This window comes from Dipodomys merriami, unplaced genomic scaffold (assembly GCF_024711535.1).
Source record: "Dipodomys merriami isolate MVZ:Mamm:240054 unplaced genomic scaffold, mDipMer1.0.p SCAF_2, whole genome shotgun sequence".
In the NCBI taxonomy this organism is placed as follows: domain Eukaryota; kingdom Metazoa; phylum Chordata; class Mammalia; order Rodentia; family Heteromyidae; genus Dipodomys; species Dipodomys merriami.
Window position 1 is genome coordinate 85,263,171 of NW_027203381.1, and position 20,440 is coordinate 85,283,610.

The 20,440-nt window shown below is 35.0% G+C and overlaps 1 protein-coding gene across 4 annotated transcripts in view; it reads left to right on the top strand.

The window, feature by feature from the left end:
• Cblb (Cbl proto-oncogene B) overlaps nucleotides 1-20,440 on the top strand; it is a 168,075-nt gene that overhangs the window by 82,778 nt on the left and 64,857 nt on the right. For all 4 annotated transcript variants that reach the window (XM_070030329.1, XM_070030333.1, XM_070030332.1 and 1 more), the window contains exon 5: nucleotides 15,772-15,928. In XM_070030329.1, the coding sequence (XP_069886430.1) occupies nucleotides 15,772-15,928 (157 nt within the window). The remainder of the gene's footprint in view (nucleotides 1-15,771; nucleotides 15,929-20,440) is intronic.

A 20,440-nucleotide genomic window follows, 5' to 3' on the forward strand; every position in this document is an offset into this window, starting at 1 on the left:
AATGAGGTAAGTAGCACCTTCAGATAGTCCTTGAGTGAAGGCAATACCTGTGTTAAAAAGGAAGAACAATGGATTTTACATAGTTATGACTTTAGTACTGTGCTAATTGTTTTTTTAACACTGTGTTACTCCATAACCAATGAAATAAGATATATTAAAATTTGGGATCTTTTTATGGATTTAGTGCTTTGACACGAATAGAAGTGTTGCCTTGGTTTCCCTTTTTAAAAATTAGTTAACAAATTACTAGATCTCACATGATTAGTCTATACTTAGAGTAAGAAACATTTTAATAAAGAAAGTATTTTTTGTTTTGTTTCAGAAAACCTTTTTTTTGGCGGGGGGGGGGGGGGTGGGGCTTATGGGGCTTGAACTCTGAGCCTGGGTGCTGTCCCTCAGCTCTTCAGCTCAAGGCTAGCACTCTCCCACTTGAGTAACAGTGCCAGTTCTGGTTTTCTGGTGGTTTATTGGAGATAAAAGTCTCTTGGCCTTTCATGCCTGGGCTGGCTTTGAACCCCGATTCTCAGGTCTCAGCCTCCTGAGTAGCTAAGATTACAGGCATGAGCTATTGGCACCTGGCTGTTTTGATCTTTGAAAAGAATCTTTTCATGTAGTTCAGGCTGTCCTCACATAAGCTATGAAGCTTGGGGAGCCTTGAACTTAGAATTTTTTTTTCTTTCCCAAACAGCTAGAAATACAGGTGTAATTTGCCTTAAAAATATTAACAATTTGACCTAAAAATACTAACACCTACAGCTACTTAGGATGCAAAGTCTAGAGGATTGCAGTTCAAGGCCAACAATTTAGCAAGACTACATCTAAGCAATTGAGCCAAGTATGGTGGTTCCCATCTTTGTTCCCAGGTAAGCGGGGGCTTTAGGTAGGAGAATGCTGTTCTAAGAATGGACCCAGGCAAAAATGTGACAACCAAACCCCCCAAATAATTAAAATTTGAAAAGCTGAGAATGTGGCTCACGTGGTAGAGCACTAGTACAAAGCCCCGAATTTAGACTCCAGTACCACCAAAACTAAAGCCTGTTTTTCAGTTTCTTGTTGTTGTTGTTGTTAGTGGTGGTGGTGTTGGTCGTGGGGCTTGATCTCAGCGACAGGACAGTGTCTCTGAGCTTTTTTAACTCAAGGCTAACACTCTACCACTTTGAGCCACAGGGCCCTTTGTGGTTTTCTGGTAATTAATTGGAATTAAGAGTCTCATGGACTTTCCTGCCCAGGCTGACTTTGAACCATGATCCTCAGATCTCAACCTCCTGAGTAGCTAGGATTACCTGTGTAAGCCATGGTTTATTTTCCACTTCTGATAATGAAACATTCTGAATTACTTTTAAGCATTAAAAGAGAAAAAGCCAGTTTTGCAAGTAACATAGACATCCGTTCATTCTAAAAATCTAAGTATTTATAACATTCTTATGTCCATTTACAAATGAGGAATTAAAAGTATTCCTATTCCTGAATTATTTAGATTGTATTAAGTAACATTAGTGAAATTAATGAGCTCTGGATTGAAAAGGAGAGGTTTTCAGTTTGTGTATTGCTACAAACAGTGCAAACACTTAATAATTTGGAAGATAAATTTTCTCTTAAAGTTTAAAGAAAATATATGGATGGATTCTTTATAGTAGTTAACTTCGTGCAAAGTGGAATTTCTTGGTGACTTAGAAAATTGTTTACTTGATATAAGGTCAGTAAGAAATGGAAACTTGTTCACATGTTTTTCTTTGAAGGGTTTACTTTGCTGATACCTCAAGCCACAGAGAATGATGCAGTTGAGACATCTTTATTTTTTTAAATTTATAACCACAGACATCAGCGGACTCAAATTTCTATCTTACTGCCATGTTTGTGAAATAACTACCACCTTTTAAATGGGGGGGGGACCCTTAAAATGCTGATTAAGTAGTCTCCCAGCTTCCTAACTCCTTTTTCTTTTGTCTCTTGTTCTCAATGACCCCAGGAAGCTCTGAAATTTAACTCTTTGTTTTAGTTTTGAGAGCAATATTTCAACTTAACACATATTTATAGGAGTATTAGAGAAACTGTAAGCTTTTACCTCATAATTGCACATGTTTTATTGGCTTAATGAACAAGTGGGTGAATGGTGTAAACTTTCTTGGTTTGAATTCTTTTCTCTTTGTTTCCTTGACTACTCGCTTGCACTTCCTTAACATGATTCTTGTTTTCAAACATTCCTGTCATCTAGCTTACTACACATTGATACCTTTCCAAATGTTTCAAAGACAGCACTGTTTTTCAAATACCAACCATTAAGAGGTTAGTTTTTGATTTTAGAACAGATTTTTATTTTATCATGTAGACTTTTATCCTAAGGCCTGTTACTGGCTTACTTTCCAAAAGAACAGAATCAGTGGTAACAAAACGTTACCATTGAATTAAGATTAGAAGCCAGCTGTTGTTCATAGGTCTATATAAGACTGAAAAAGACAGTTCCAGATTTAAACCTCATGAAAACAGGGAATAGCAGAACACAACACAAAACTAACCATATGGCTAGTGCTTCATTTTGTAATTCTTAACCTTTTCAAGTTGTGGGAGGACTAGATGAGCCCCTGAGTTCCTGGCCAAGAGGCTGTGCCTACTTAGAGGAGCACAAGCGATCAGCAGCACAAAATGTATCAGGGCAAACTGACTGGGAAATTTTTCAATAGTTAATTTTTTATACAAACACACGCAAACATTTTGGGGTACTTTGTTCTGTACTCAGGGTCTTCTGCTTGCGAGGCAGGCACTCTACTGCTTGAGTCATACTTCTAATCCAGTATGTTAACTGTTCAGTCACGCTTTTGTTCTCTTACTCTTTGCATGAGGAAATAGTAGAAATATGTAGAGAAAGAAAGAGGACAAGTTATACAAAACAACATTCAAAATATACAAAAGCTGAATCTTTATATTCTGGAACAGCAGTTTTTAATGCAGAATCTTTTCAGCAAGAGGGTTATAAAATGTGTTTTTAGCTGTTAAGGAAGGAAAAGACAAAGTTGGGAGGGAAGGAGACATTAAATATGCCTAGATTTTGTGGCACTTATTTTTCTGAACAAGACAGGTAGCTAGCAGTTGGAGACTTAGTCATATATTTCCAAACAAACCATAATTCAAAAAGAACCAATCCATTATAATTCTGGAATCTTCTTTGATGTGCTCTTTTTCTTACTTAGTTTGTTTTCTTTTTCTAGTTCAAGTCCAGATTCTTCCCTGAATTATTGCAACAGCATTCTGATAGGTATCCTTGTCTTAAATAAGAGGCTTTCCAGGTGTTCTGAAAGTAGTACTCTTTTCCAGGAAGCAGAGTTAATCGTTCCAGTCATTTACCATGAATATTAATTCTGGGAAAGTCTAAAACTCCATCCACCCAACAACTTTTAGGAGACAGGTTTGTTTAGTCTGTTATTTTTGTCTTTTTCTAGCTTTATCTCTTTTTTACTTAGTTCATCTGCAAAGGAACAAAATATGCAACATTCTATTCATCTCTCCTCTCCTATACTTCTTTTTTTTTCACATTATCTTTGTTGTCCATTATTAGTTGAGTGGTCTCTATGCCAAACCTGGTCAGCGTTGCTGCTGTGAAAACTTCCTATGAGTATCTGAAGTACATGTCTTTATTCCATGTTGATGGATACCTGAGCTCATATCCCTCCTACTGGATTGCAATGAACTGCTGACACATTTATATTTCATTTCCTGCTAGATTTGTGAGTTACTTTGAAAGCACAAACTCTCTTACTCCCCTGTGCTTTTCAGAGCCTGGCACATTTCCTGGAAGGAGTAGGCACTAATAATTACAGACTACCTGCATACTTGCATGGATAGATGAATTTGTACCAATTTTCTGTAAACTAACTTGTCATCCTATAATTCTAATCCCCACGTGTCTCTTCTTTTTCCTTCTTTATTTCTATGCTAGAATTTATCCCTTTCTTCAAGCCCAGTTAAAAAGTCTCTTTTTTCTGCATATTTCCTTAGTTGTATACAGCCTTAAATACAGTTTGCCACCATGATCCTTGTATTTTTGTTATATTTTAAACATGTTTAGATTATGGTATATGTGTTTAATGCATAGCTATTTTTCCTGATTGATTGTGAAGCTCTCCAATGACTTCTTTTATACCAGTTAGTGAAAATAAGACATTTTTAGAGCTACCATGTCAGATTTTGTATTCAACATTCCTACATATATTAACTTTATTTTCAATACATTAAAAAATTAAGGGTTATTGAATGAGTGCTTTTGAGTATTTTATACATTGTAGACTCTCAGTAGTTGTTGATTGGATACACACACACACACACACACACACACACACACACACCCACACACACACACACACACACACACACACACACACACACACACACACCTTTTTCCCCCTTTATGACTCTGAGTTCCTTCATGTATGCTGTGGGCATCAGTCACTTTGTCTTATTTGACTCTTCTCTGATACATCAATAATTGGAGTTTTCTGTGTCTTTATTCATATTATTTCTTAGAGTTCATTCCATTCACCACATTACACTTATTACTATCATCTGACCACCTGATTCTTAAATTATTTTTTCTGCTTTCATTGTTACAGTAAAATCATTCATCTGGATATAATATTTTCTGTTAATCTATGATTAACAGAATCAATTAATCTATTATTTATGAGCTTCACGCAGTCAGTTTATTTATTCATCTTTTGTGTTTTAGAAGTAGCTCAGAACAGTGTGTAATGCGTAGATTTTTCAGGAATTGTGTTCGTTAAATTCAAGTGAATTTTTCAATATAGAATGTGCATTATGAAATGGAAGGATGGAGGGCAGAGATCACTTACTTATTTGAAGGGCAGCATGCTTAGGAGTTGGCATGTAAGCAAGAGCTGAAACATAGTGTCTAAAACTCCTGTGTTTCCAAATTTTAGAGCTAGCACTCATACCTGTATGCCAAATAAAGAAACATGGCAAAGAGCAGAGAAAGGAGATTTATTAGACAGCACTTTAGCTCAGACTTGAGGTATATATATATAAATAGACAAAGAGCTTGGGGAAAGGGAGAGAGAAATATGCATAAACCGTTGCAGGCACAGGTTTGTTCAGGTGGTCATTATCCCAGTCGTTATGTTGGGAGGAGTTCTGTAGAAGTTGTTTTCTCTTCTTCACTTGAAGGTTGTAACCTAGTAAAACATAAACAAGTCATTGGTGCCTGGAAGTGACCTGTCCCATTCTGGATTCCCAGGAGGCTATAAAGTGATTGCAGGAAAGAATGGCTCAGGGTAAAGGACATAGATACAAGATGGAAGGAGGCTGAGATACCTAGCTTTTATCCTGCTTTTAGTTAATTTGCAGGTCTAAATAAGTGCTTTTCAGCAAAAGCAGTGTAAGTACATGTTACAGAGTCAGCATTCACTCCTGATTCTCTCTGCAGCACTCTCTAGTTTTATCACTTGGGATGACTTTTCCATACATCTTTTTCTTCATTTGTAGGTTTATGAATCTAAACATACCAATTATTAGCATTGCCATAGAAGTTGAAAAAGCTAAAGTCTACATAGAAATTACATAAAATTGCCTAGTAAAATAGCCAATATGTATTGTGAATTAATTTGAACTTTTAATAGAATCTAAAATGACACATATTCATTATTAATTCTACAATTAATGTAATTAATATTTGATCTTATATATTAGTTCCATTCTCTCTAGCAATGTAAAGTACAAGCACGAGCCAAATAAGAGCATTAAAAATACAACAATAAAAAGGTTCTGATACTGCATGTGTCTCCACCCATATAAAAGTGGGAGAAGATAAAAAATGATCTTGCTTACCAGGGGTGAAAGACCATCTTAGCCCTGTTCATGACTTTACATTTGATTTCCTGAGGAAGTGTTGTGGCCCTTCTGCATTTACTCTTTGCCTTTAATAAAGAGGGAGCCGGGCGCTGGTGGCTCACGCCTGTAATCCTAGCTACTCAAGAGGCTGAGATCTGAGGATCACGGTTCAAAGCCAGCCCTGGCAGGAGAGACCGTGAGACTCCTATCTCCAATAAGCCACCAGAAAACCGGAAGTGGCGCTGTAGCTCAAGTGGTAGAGCGCTGGCCTTGAGCTGAAGAGCGGAGGGACAGTGCCCAGGCCCAGAGTTCAACAAAAAAAAAAAAAAAAGGGAAAATAATTTATTTCCTCTCCAGTGAATGAACTATGTTTTTACTCATATATTAATTGCATCAGTTTTATTAGCATATTAACTGAATCAGTTTTCTCACAATTAAGGAAACAGTAACCTAATTAGGCATGCAGTCAAAATTTAGGACTTTTGTAGTCAGAACTAGTGACAGGTTCTCTTGAAAGAAATAGAGAAAAAGAGAACTGACTGCTTTCCAATTGCTAGTTCATATTTTCATTTAGCCAACTCACATTATTGTCCATTTAACAATCTAAATATCTTTATGTAAATAGGAAAATAAAATTACTGCAGGTTTATGTTGTTCAGTTCCTTGTAAGATGTTTCTAAATACCAAAAGAGGAAAAAGATGGCAAGTTGTATTTCTCTAATAATAAGCAGAGTGTATTCATTTTGGTGAGATGAGGTATACATGTATGATAATTAACGTCAGCTCTTTGCTGATTTGAAAAGCACCAGGAAATCCTACAGAGTAAGTTGGGTTACTGGTGTAAGAGCAGGAGGAGCATGCACCTCTGTGGGGAAGCTGGTATTTTGTGTAGGTTGTAGCATGTATTCATAAGGAGCTTCTCTATGGGGCATGTCTTTGGCAGGATTAAATTGCTCTGTTACAGGTCAATGCTTTGAAGAAACGCACTGATAAATGATGGATAACACTAAGCAACTGACATTTACCCCAGGAAAGTCACTATAACTTAGGTTCTGGTTTTCATCTTTCAAACTTGATTTTATTCGAATCAACATGTTTAGAGGGTGGACACAAATTAATTAAATTTATAAGTAGTTCCACAACCCAGAATAATGGTATTATTAATGTACAATGACTAATGACATTGGCAAGCAAAGGAGAATGCTTGTACCACTGTAGATCAGTTTTATGTGGTATCATATTATACTCAGAATATTTGTCAGTGAACATGGAATTCAAATGAGGTTGGTTTCTGATCCCCCAGAGGGTCTCCCCTGCCTTGAGGGCCAACATAATGGAACCTTATGTCTCTGTCTCGGTTTGTCTCTGTCTCTGTCTTACATACTATACTTTGAAGACCCATTCAGTGTGCCATTGGAACTTTGTTACTAATATCTATAGCTACATATTTAAAGTCAGTTCCTGTAAGAATAATTGAGAACCCTTGATAGTTTTTGACTATAGAAGTGCACTTGCTTGCAGGTTCTACAGAGCTGTAATAGCAAAGGAATTACAGTTGTGTTTGTTTAAATGTAGAAATTTATTGTTCCTTGATAGACAGCCAGTGATTCTCCTATTCTTCCATATGTCCAGTGTTCATGACTACTATGATAAATTATTTTCTCTGTACAGTTTCTAGGATTGCTTTGTTATTCCTTTGTAACAAGGATGTTATCAAACCTGTCATAGTCATTTCTCTTATTCAAAGGACTTTTTGCTGGATCTAAATATTCACAGTAGCTGAATAGTTTCTGCTATAAGTGTTTTAGGATATTGTTGAAAGTGAGGTATTTATTTTGCCTCAACTTACTTTATACTTCTAGAAGTTTTCACTCATTCCTTGTTAACTGGTTTGTATTAAAAAACCATGTCATTATTAACTTAAAAAATAAGATTGAGCTCTTCTTGTTAACTGGAAGATCATCTTAAACATTACTTAAATGCTGATCTGGTAGGACTTATAATTGTCATAATTTAATTCCTTAGTTGCATTTAATCTGACCATAGTAGATCAAAGGCATGTTGCTATTGTATCTCATGAGCACAGCAAATGTTACTTAACTTCAAGAGAAAATATAATGAAGAACAGTTGTGCTTTAGAAAGAAAAGAACAAATATCCATTGTTTTACAGACTCTTTCTGTGTTCTTTTTTCACTGGCTCCTAAGTGGAAAAATTAAAACTGAAATTCTTACATATTTTTATGATTGTGTATTTGCAGTTTTTCTTTTTAGTTTTTACCACCAATAAACCCTGATTTCAAAATTAGAAAATAGAATAATTTATAAGATAGATAAATTTATTGATTTAAAAAAATTTGAAGATGGGGATATGAGACAAATAGTTATAAAAAGGAAAGCTCTCACCAGAATTAAATTGTTGCAACAATCAGAAATAGTGTATAGAAGCCATTTTCTTTGTTTCTACAATCTTGAAGAAAACCTGTGACACTATATTCAGATTTCAAGTGAGATTGGTAGTGGTAATATATAAAAGTGGTATTTGCCTACACTTTAACAAAGTTTTATTAGGAGTTTGTTGACAAGGAAAGAAATGTACAACAAATGCTCAGTGTTTGTATCTTTATTAATGTTGAGAATTTTCCTTTCTGAGAATGATTAGATCTAATTATGAATATCCTTCAGGCCCTAGTTATAATTTTAGCAAAGATGAGTAGTCTGTAAGGCAGCTGTTTGACCAGAGTGGTTTTGTTTTGCTGTAGCTTTCTGTAGGCTGTTGGAAAATAATTGTCTGTACCTTACTGATGGAACAGTGAAGCAGTGAGAGTCTAATAGAATCTGTTTTCATGTTCTTCAAGAAATAGAGTCATCGTAAAAACAGATTATGTTTCAATAATAACTATATTCAAAATGTCAATAGAGTTCAGAATCCCAATTCTTTTGTTTTGTGCCCATAATAAAAAAATAAAAAATACCAAATATTTTATGAATGCCTTCCTGATCATAGCTAGCTTTCTATTTTAAGCAACTAAATATGATACCTTTATTGATCAAAGTATAATTTTCTGAATAGGATTTAAAATAGAGCATGGCTTAATGTAGATAGAACAAGTTTTCTTTTTGCTTTAAAGTCAAGATGACATCATGCATGTCTGTGCTAGGATGGATTTTTTTTGTGTGTGTGTGGGGGGGTCCGGTCGTGGGGCCTGAGCTCTAGGCCTGGGCGCTGTCCCTCAGCTCTTCAGCTCAAGGCTAGCGCTCTACCACTTGAGCCACAGCGCCACTTCCAGCTTTTTTCTTTTTGCTTATGTGGTGCTGAGGAATTGAACCCAGGGCCTCATGCATGCAAGGCAAGCGCTCTACCACTGAGCCACCTTCCCAGTCCTAAGATGGCTTTTAAGAAACTCTCACCCCCCACTTTAGCAACAACTTTGATAACCAACCCATAAATATATTGATATTCTTGGCTACATTATGGGTTGTGTGATCCATTGCCATATTTTTTCCTAATTTTAAGCTTGAATATTAATATATCTAAAATAGTATATGTAATATAGTATATAAAATATTATATGTAATTAATATGCATGAGGAAAGGGCACAAATAATAAATGTGGGGCACAAAATGTGCACAGTGAACACCCCAATGTAAGTGCTAAGTGAGGTTGCATTGTATCACTTGCAGCCCACATAGCCCAACCGGTTGCTTAATGGACTCATACATAATTAAAAATTGTACAAATTATACCCATCCAAAATGAACTTGGATTCTGTGACTTCTTATTTGGTTCATAGAATTCTACTCTGTTCATGCTTTAGCAGTAATTTATTCATTCTTCTTGCTTTATTCCCTGACTATTCATGCTTTTTTGATGGAGGATAGATCTTTTGTGTATTACCAGCAGTAAACCTTTCTTTTATACTTTTGAAGCATCATTTATGTATACCTGATTGTTTGCTGGGTAGATAGATAGATAAAGTTGCTGGCTCCTGGCTCATGAATTCTTTTCTATAGATCTCCCAGCAGTTTTCTGAATTGCTTGTTGCAATTAAGTCATATCTCAGCAGTGCCTAGTGGTTCCTGTTGTTTTATGTTCTCATCAATACAAAGTCATCTTTTTTGTTGTCGTCATTGTAGTAGGATTTGAACACAAGGCTTTATACTTCATAGGCAGATGCTTTGTTATCTGAGGCGCACCATTAGCTCTTTTTGCTTTATTTTTCAGATCCAGTCTTGTGGGTTTTTTTTTACCCAGAACCAGCCTCAGATTGCCATTATCCTATCCTCCCTTTATCTCCCAGTATGTGGAATTACAAACATGTGACACATTGTAACCAACATACTTTTCTGTTGAGACTGAGTCTGACTTTTGGCATGGGCTGATCTCAAATTGTGATTCTTATTTCTGCTTCATGTGTAAGCTAGGATTAAAATCATGGACTGTACTTCTGTTGTTCTTACCGTGTGTGTGTGTGTGTGTGTGTGTGTGTGTGTGTGTGTGTGTGTCTAAGATTTGAACTCAGGGGCTCACATTTCCTATTCAGGTGTTGTACTGCTAAACTATCCCTCCAGCCCTTCTCTCTGCTATTTTTTTAAATAAGTTTTTTTATTGTGAAAATACTGTACAGAGGGGTTACAATCACATGAGCAAGATAATGAGTACATTTCTTATCAAGCATTATTATCTCCTCCTTTGTTTTTCGCCTACCATTTCCCTTCCCTCCCATCTCCATAGCTACACTCCCCGGCACCCTCCGCCTACATTGTAAAGTTCATCGACATCCATCTTGTTGTACATCTCATTGCTGTACATCTCATTATTGCAATGGGTCAATTTGTTTTTAAGATATTTGCTTACTCCCTGTCGAGGCATATGGCAGAACCTCCATCTTGGCTAATTTGGACTTCACAAAGGTAGTTGCCATGACTGTAAGGACACACACCACCAGATCTGGCTTCCTTTCATTGAGAAGAGTCTTATAGACTTGTCTACCAGAACTGGCTTGGAACATTGCTCTCCCATTTTTAATCTTCCACATAGCTAGGGATGGCAGGCATGTGCCACGATAGCCAGCAATATGGTGAGAATTTATCTGGAAAATTTTGCTGCCTAGAATGAGCTTCAAATATGATCCTCCCAAGTAGATGGGTTGTAGGCTGGAGCCACAGGCACCTGATTCAGCCTATGCTAGTAATTTCATTCCTCTGGATGGAGTAGAATTTCATCAAATTTTTAATTTACTTCCATGTGTGTCTACATTGCACCTACCACCACGTATCCTAAAACATCATTTATAAAAGCAGTATTGTTCATATATAATGATGTTCAATGTATATTGCATTCCCATATGTGGAAGTATTTGTTCCTCAGTTTTTAGTTTTGTTTCATTTTTCTGTCTGTTCATGTGTCCATGCCACAGTCTAAACTGATGTAAACCATAAGCTTTTCAGTATTGTTGTTACTGAAGATTGTCTTGTTTAATGTTGGCTCCTGACATTTCCCTGTGAAGTTTAGAATCACCTTATTTCTTCACTGTCTCCTGTGATTTTTCTTAAAGGTTGTATTAAATCAGTTGATCAATTTCAGGGTAATTGACATGACACTGAGATTGTGAATCTATTAAAGTATTCAATCTCTTTATGTCTTTTCATTGTTGACTCTGTGTGTGTGTGTGTGTGTGTGTGTGTTGGCTTTGTTCATCTTTTGCTAGCTTCATTTGTATTTGGTATTCTTCTCTGGTAGCATTGTAAAAATAAAGTTTTATTTTCTACTTTTATGTGGCTGATATATGGAAGTATGATTATTGATATTCAGCAAATATGTTCAATTTCATTCTGATTTCTCATAGTTTAATCAGTAAATTTTTATATTTTCTAGATATAAGACCATAGACAAATAGTGCTTTGCTTTTATTTGATTGTTACATAATATATTTTACAGATTTTACAATGGCTTGTATTACTATAATCTCTAAGAGCATACTAGAAAATAGAAAGATTTAAAACTGAACAAACCCAGAAAAAATGTTTTTCTTAAATTTTGTTTTTATTTTTATTATTGTACAGTTGATACATACAGGAAAATGAATCAGGTAATGCATACGATCATATAAAATAATACTTTATAAAATGAACCCCAAGAAGAGAAAATGAGGTAATTTTTAGTTGCTCTTGTTGCTGTTTTGGTTTTCTTTTCCTTTTGTCTTGTTTGTTAGAAAAAGTTATATGTGTATATATATATATATATATATATATATATACATATATATATATATGTATGTATAATTGTAAAGATACTGTACAGAGGGGTTACAGTTACATGAGTAAGGTAATGAGTACATTTCCTATGGAGCATTGTTACACTCTCCTTTGTTTTTTTCCCAATCATTCCATCCTTGTCCCTCTCCGCAACACCTCCCTCCCTTTGTCAAGTGGTAAAGTTCATTTTCAACATAGTGTCTTGTAAATCTCATTATTACAGTGGGTGAACTTGTATCCTTATTTCAGCATTTGTTATTTCCCTTCCGCTCCCCAAATTAGAAAATATATATACAAGATGCATGGCACTGGAATCAAGTACAGTGAAAACGGGTTATACTGTGGGGGAAGAACATACAAATGAACAAAAAAAATCACATAGTACATTAGAAACAACAGGTAGAAAGATAAAGCCTCTTGTGTCCCTGTCTTGGGGTTTATTTCGGTTAGCATCATCTTATATGGTCATATGTACATAGCTTTTGACCTTTTCTGCTTGTCTGGTAAGATTATCCTAGACATATACTAGCTGTTACAAAAAAAGATTTGTTTTTAATATCAAAGTTTTTCCACAATAAAGTTTTCATCAATTTGAATCACCAATTCAAATTTTTGATGATCTTTTCAGACCTTATGCACAATTTTTAAAAAAATATATAATAATCATAATCCCATATGTTTGAAAATACTATTTTTATCTAATAATCTGCCTTAACATGACTAATATTTTTCTGAGAAATTTTAATTGTTGTAAAATGTTTTATATTCTATCTTTACTCATCAACTTACTTGCTTTTGATTTTTTGCTATTATAAATGATATTACCTCAAGGAAACATGTGGGTTAGTTTTTGCATTGCTCTTTTTTTGGACACAAATGTTCTTGCACAACATTTCCTAGAATTGGACTTCCTGGGTCAAAATTAACTGAACATTTTTGGACTTGGTCACTAGTTTGCCTTCCTGAAGTGCTGTATAATTTTGCATTCATACCCTTGTTTCTAAACACTACATATGTTGGCAATATTCAAACCTCTTAAAATTTTTTTTCTCAAGGTGATATATAGAGGGGTTACAGTTACATAAGTAAGGTAATAGGTACATTTCTCACCAAATTCGTTAGCCCCTCCCTCATTTATGTGAAATGTTTCTATTTCCCATGGTCCATGTTAAGCACTGACGTATTTTTGAAAATGGCTTACCTGTTTTGACTTCCTACAATTCTCATTTCTTTTGCTTTTGTTTTAAAATTGCAGCATTTTCAAATTAATATACTACATATATCTGCTTTTATCCAGGAAGATTAAGTGACCTGTCAGTTGCTGACCCACTGACACATTATGTTTTCCTGAGTAATGAATCTTATTTTCTCTGAAGAGTACTCTATTTTACACAGCTGTTGGAAACTAATTCATCTTGATTTTATGCTTTCATTCAATCATTCATTTTTGGAATAATAAGATCCATTGTCTAAGTACAGAATTGCATTAAGCCTTATTTAACATAATCTTGTTTCTCATGGCAGTATATGAATAAAACTATCAGTTTTCAAAAACCCATTCAAAGATTTCTATGTTGGTGGTAAGTTTCAGTAATGGCAGCTCTTACACAAACTTTAAAGATCCCGTCATAATATTATTATAACAGGGGCCTGGCTATGTATTGGTCTTATATTCTGTTTCTTGTGGACTGACAGCTATACGTGGTTTCAGGTTTATTGTAAAGGCAATTCAACATACAGTCGTAATTGTAAGTAGCAAAAAGAACCTATTAAAGATTTCTCATTTCTTGAGGTGTCTTCAAACTTAAGTTCACTCTTTTTATGCATTTCACTTAAAAAAAAATCTTCCCTCTCTTCCTTAGATCATTTCTACCACACCTAACTTTCTGGTTTGTAAAACAACCTGCCATTAACATTTTCTGCTTGGGTTTCATCTCTAGGGGAAGAGGGAATGGAATTACTTTTGTGGCATCTTTGTAGGCTCCTCCCACCCTCCTCTTCCACCTCCAGAAAGAATTCTGTAGCTACTTCCAGTCTTATTAGGGACATTTACTTCTAAGTGGAGCAGGTTTGGATTAATGCATTGTTTGTTGTTTATATGTCTTTGCACTTTGAATCTCCTCACGCCCACTCATCTTCTCACCTCCTACACATGGATGTTTTGCTAACTAAGTCCATCAACACAGGGCTTTTGTTACATTCTTTCTTTTTCTTTTTCTTTCTTTTCTTTTTCTTTTTTAGTCACCAGTGCCAAGTCACATACTTTTTAATCACAAATTTTCATGGGAAAAAATAACCAAACAATACCATAGCTTCTTAATTCTTACTATTCAAAAAGAAGATTACAATGAATGAATGCCTGCTTTGTTTATCACAGAGAATAATGATAAAGTCTCATTATAGAAGAACTGAGAAGATGCAGCTCTTTGGTTTAGAAATTGTCCTGAAAGTGGTATGTTAGAGCAAAATTTTGGAAGTTTATAAATTTCATATGATGTTCTCAGGAAAAGTCACTGAGTATTCAAATGAGTTAAAATATTGGATGATAATAATTTCATATGGAAACATTGAGAATACCTCTGTAGCCTGTTGTTTCATGTTGTTTATTATATACAAAAAGCAAACATTGAAGCTTTTTATTTGACCACCTCATTTTACCGCATGTGCACAACGCAAAACAAAGCTATACTTTCCAGGAAAGATAACATGTGTGCCATTCACTGGTTCTTTGCTTCTTTAAAATATTCTGGTTTATTTTCTTTGTGTGTGTTATGTGTTAGGCTCTTTTATGTGGAAAGGAAATGTGCCCCTTGGATGTTACTATGATGGGCACTGTGTTGAAGCTGGGCTTAGTTGTTGATGTACATTTTGCTGTATTGTGCTCTTTCTAATATTAAAAGATGTTCTCTTAAAACAGTATCATTTGGATAACCTTAGCCCAGTTCTGACGTGTGTTTCTCTTAAATGACATCTGATGTGGTGTCTCACTACACTTCTCTGTGGTTTCCTGTTTTTTTGTTTTGTTTTTTTCATAAAAGCTTTATGAGACATTAAGTCTTCTAGTTTTCTTTTTTAATGGTACATTAGAGCTAAGCTTTCTTGTAAATTCAACATAGTGTTATGAGCTTGTCTCATCATTTGTTCATGTTTCATGTCATTTGCTCATTCCACTGAATGAATTCTCACCGAATTCTTTGGAATTCCTTCAAACTTACCGGGTATATGTCAACTAACATACACACACACACACACACACACACACACACACACACACACACACACACACACACACACACACACACACACACACGTGTGTGTGTGTGTGCACGCGCTTTGTTGAACTTGTAGCATTACACATCTTATCCCAAAGGTTTTTTTTGTCAATTGTGAAGCTTGAATATTTACTCCATTTCTGTTTAGTATTTTTGTTTCAAGAGACAATGGTAGAGAAAAATAGAAGATACAAGTCTTGTGCTTTCCTACTTTGAAGAATGGAGATCATATTTTCTAAATATGAGAAATAGATTTGGCAATCTAAAAGGTGGAACGTGACTAAAAAATGCATAATTGGTGTCACTGCTTTTCATGTCAGGCAAAAGGTGAAGGTTGGACATTGGGAAAAAGTGTATTTTATGACACTTGATTCAGTTACCTATTTTGTTTTTCTTCTGCACAGAACCATCGTCCCATGGAAAGTATTCAGACAGTGCCTTCATGAGGTCCATCAAATTAGCTCTGGCCTGGAAGCAATGGCCCTAAAGTCAACGATTGACTTAACTTGCAATGATTATATTTCAGTTTTTGAATTTGATATTTTTACCAGGCTATTTCAGGTAAGATTTATACTTAATCTATCTTTCTCTTTCTTTTCTTAGTCTGTATGTACATGCATGTCTGTGTATATCTCAAACATACATTCACAAACTCATTGAAATGATTTGTATTCTTGGCAGTAATGATAATCATGGGATTGTTTGATTCTTCCTCTATGTTTACAGGAAGTGGTTGGCAGAAGTCTAGAGTATCTGGTCCTGTGAGTGTGATGGTTGCTTGTCAGATTTTGGGGAAATTATGGAAAGAACTTGTAGATTAAACCCTCTTTTTAGTTTTATACCGTCTTCAACTGATAGATCACAGCATTCACAGATGGGTGTTTGCCAGAGTTGTTGACATCTTTTTGCCTATGGTATTCATTAGGTCACACACTTAAGGTGGAATAGCCAACCTCAGATAGAATTTTTCTGTTTCATCAGTTTGAAAAATTCTTGTTTAATCAATCATGTCTATGTGTAATTATCTGTTGTTTACTATTCATTGGATTAATTTGTAGACTTATAGACATTCTAGTTATCAAATGAGAGAAACCATGCAGCCTGTGTTTCTTTGGGTCTGGCTTACATCACTTAATACAATTTTTCCAAGTCTTACCATTTCCTTATGAATGGGACAGTGTCATTCCATTGCATCTATATACCACATTTTCTTGATCCATTCATCCATTGAGTGGCATCTTGGCTGCTTCCACAGCACAGCACTCTAAACATCTGCACACTGCAAACAAAGGAGGATATTCTTAGGAGAGGATCGCAATGGCTTAATAGCTATATGCATTTTTTAATTGTACTGCTTGCAGTTTTTTTTCTCCTTTGCTTTATTCCCTATTGTTACTGTTTTTGAGTTCTATACCCTTTGATTTGTATATAAGTCTATCTGATTTGGGAGAGGTAAGGGGAGTTACAGATGGTGGGACAAAGTGTGCACCAATTCAACAGTGATATCAAGACACTATGTTGGTCAGGGTGAGGAAAGTGGAAGAAAATGAGGTAGTGGGGGAATACTGTTCAAAAAGAAATCTACTCATTACCTTATTTATGAAACTGTAACCCCTCTGAGTATCACCTTTACAATAAAATTTAAATTAAAAAATCAAACCAAAAATAAAAAAAAGTTCTACTCAAACATTTTTCTGTCAGCAAATATTCTTCATCCATATGGATTTCAGTTCCTATATAATATTCAGTCAAAACTGTATGTCAGTATTAACTTATTTAGCTTTTCTTATTTCTTATTTAGTATTTCTTCTTTCATCTAAGATTTACTCTTCTTTTTTTGATTATTGTTACTGTAAAGATGATGTTTAAAGGGGTTACAGTTATATAAATAAGGTAAAGAATAGATTTCTTTTTCTGACAATGTCACTCTTTCCCTCTCTCCTGTTTTTGGTTTTCATCACTCTCCATAATTATGTTTAAATAAATATTTAGGAGCTAATACCTTGGTGCTGCATTTTGTTCTTTTGTATATATAGGAATCAGCATATCTTATTAATAGACTTGAAAATTGTATTTAGAGGGTTTTTTTGCCACTAAAATTAGTACATTGCTTGTGAGTCACAGTTTAAGAATCCCTGTTAAATCTGTTATAATTCCAATATTATATTATATGTAAGGTAAATAGATTAGGAACCAGTTTTACTTTATGATTTATTTTGACTGCAGTATGTTTTCAAAGATGCTAGGGTGTAACATTAATATTACTTTAATGTTTTATATCTGATTGATGACTATGAAAGGATTAAATGATTGATGTAAGCAAACAACACTACATAGGTTTAATTTAATTTTATTAAAGACCTTGTTACTAGAAGACAGATTAACTTCTGCTAACAATATGAAGAGGGCTAGATTTTATTTCATTAGCATTTCAAAATAATTCTAGCTTATGTATTTGATAAGAAATTAGAGAAAATATTACAAAAAGCATGTTTCATTGTTTGAAATGTGTTGCAGTTTCATGATTATTTCTTTGATGTATACAAGCTATCAGTTTACATTTTATAAGATGAACTCATGAAAAATATTGTGTTACCCAATACTGATAATTTTTATAATGTTAAATCTTCCTTCTAAAACACTTCTGAGTGGGGTGCTGGTGGCTCATGCCTTTAATCCTAGCTACTCAGGAGGCTGAGATCTGAGGATTGCAGTTTAAAGCCAGCCCAGGCAGGAAAGTCTGTGAAACTTTAAAAAAAAAAAAATTTTTTTTTATTGTAAGAATACCGTATAGAGGAGTTACAATTACATGGGCAAGATAACGAGTACATTTCTTATCAAGCATTGTTGCCTCCTCTTTGTTTCCCCTTCCCATCCCTTCCCATACTCCCCTTCTCCTCCCACCCTGTCCTCCCCCACCACCACCAAAGTTGTAAAGTTCGTTTTTCGACATAACGACTTGTACATCTCATTGTTGTAAAGTTCGTTTTTCGACATAACGACTTGTACATCTCATTGTTGCAATGGGTCCACCTGTATCCCTAGTTAAACGATTTGTTTTTACCCTTCCCCTCCACAATTTTTTTTTTGTCTTTTTTTTTTTTTTTTTTTTGTCGGTCGTGGGACTTGAACTCTGGGCTTGGGCGCTGTCCCTCAGCTCTTTAGCTCAAGGCGAGAGCTCTACCACTTAAGCTATAGCGCCACTTCCGGTTTTCTAGTGGTTTATTGGAGATAGGAGTCTCACGGTCTTTCCTGCCCGGACTGGCTTTGAACCGCGATTCTGAGATCTCAGCCTCCTGAGTAGCTAGGATTACAGGCGTGAGCCACTGGCGCCCGGCCCTCCACAAATTTTTTTACCAACATCAAATACAGTGAAAGCAGGGGTTATACCGTGGGGGATGGACATACAAAGCAACATAGAAATCATCTTATAAATATGTGAGAAACAATTGCATGAAAGGAAAACAAAGAAAAACATTTGAATACTTATCTTGGGGTTCATTCCCCTAACATCAACTTATCTGAGCTTTTCTGCTTGACTCAGACATATACTAGTTATTGCAAATAAGGGAAATCATGGGACCTATGTTTCTTTGGGCCTGGCTTCTTCACTCAATATAATTTTTTCCAAGTCTTTCCATTTCCTAAGAATATCATTCTTTCTGATGGAGGCATAGAATTCCATTGTGTATATATACCACATTTTCTTGATCCATTCATCTACTGAAGGGCATCTGGGTTGGTTCCATATCTTAGCTGTGGTAAATAAACTCTTATCTGCAATAAACCACTCAGAAAACTGAAAGTGGCTCTGTAGTTCAAGTGGTAGAGTGCTAGACTTGAACTGAAGAGCTGAGGGCCAATGCCCAGGCCCAGTGTTCAAGCCCCACGATCGAAAAAACAATTCTGATAAACATTTCATTCATTTAATGTGATACATAAGTTCTAAACAATAAATGCTTTTGCTTCTTTACCTTGTAAGGTAGAAGAAGAAGAAATAATTTTATATCTGAAACCTAATTGCTCAGCTTAAGAAGATTGGATGGATTTTTAGTATGGTTCCTAAATGCTAGAATACCTCAGAGTTATTATTAAATATATTATAGCAACTTAATTTTGGTTAGGTACTATCCCAAACTGCTGCTTAGTATAAGTCATTTCACTTTAATATAGCCAAGTAACATTACTACCTTAAGGTTGTATACCTTATAATATGCACACTGGGATGAGACAGGAAATATGATCTTTATAAGTAGAGCTACTGTGAAGAGGTTTTGATAATAAAACCAAAATCTCACCTGGTCAAAAGATGTCTAGTTTCTTAGAATGTACAGAAGTTGCTAAAACAAACAAAACAAAACCAAATAAAATCTATGGTTAGTTCCTTCTACATCAGAGATTCTTCATTTGTTTTGGTTTCTAGGCTTATTTTGAAGGTAAATTGGTCATTATCACACACATGCTTTAATATATGATGAAATGGATTCTATAGTGTAATTTTATTCAATGTTTTATTTTCAATCGAATGTTCATTTCCCTAATTTATATATAAACATATATGCCTTATGTTTATGTAGACTACATTAAAATTGTAAGTTATGTTAAATACTGTAAATACATAGACATTTTACTGTATTGTGAAATTACTGGTGGTATTTAATTTTTCCAGTTTTTACTTTTTAAAATTATTAGTAGGATGATATTTTCACATTGTCACCTAAAAGTAAGTAAGGGACAATAAGGACTTGTAGTTTGAAAGAGTCATCAGGAGCTAAGAGATGAAGTTAGACTTCCATAACCAATGAAAAAAGAAAGCTTTCTTTCTCCTGGTTCCATGTCCTTATATTGGCAGAATTTAAGCAAATGCTGGGGAATCTTTGAGTGTATTTTTCTATAGTCATGTGGCAAACTTCGCCATTTACCTCTCTCTTCTCCAGATAATTGAGAGACATTGTGATAGACAGGTGCTAAGAAGAGATTTTGCTTTCCTTTTCTCTGTTGCTTCCATTCTTCCATCTAAACCATATTACGGAAGAATAGGTCATTGAGAAATAGGCAATAAACTTGAGTGTT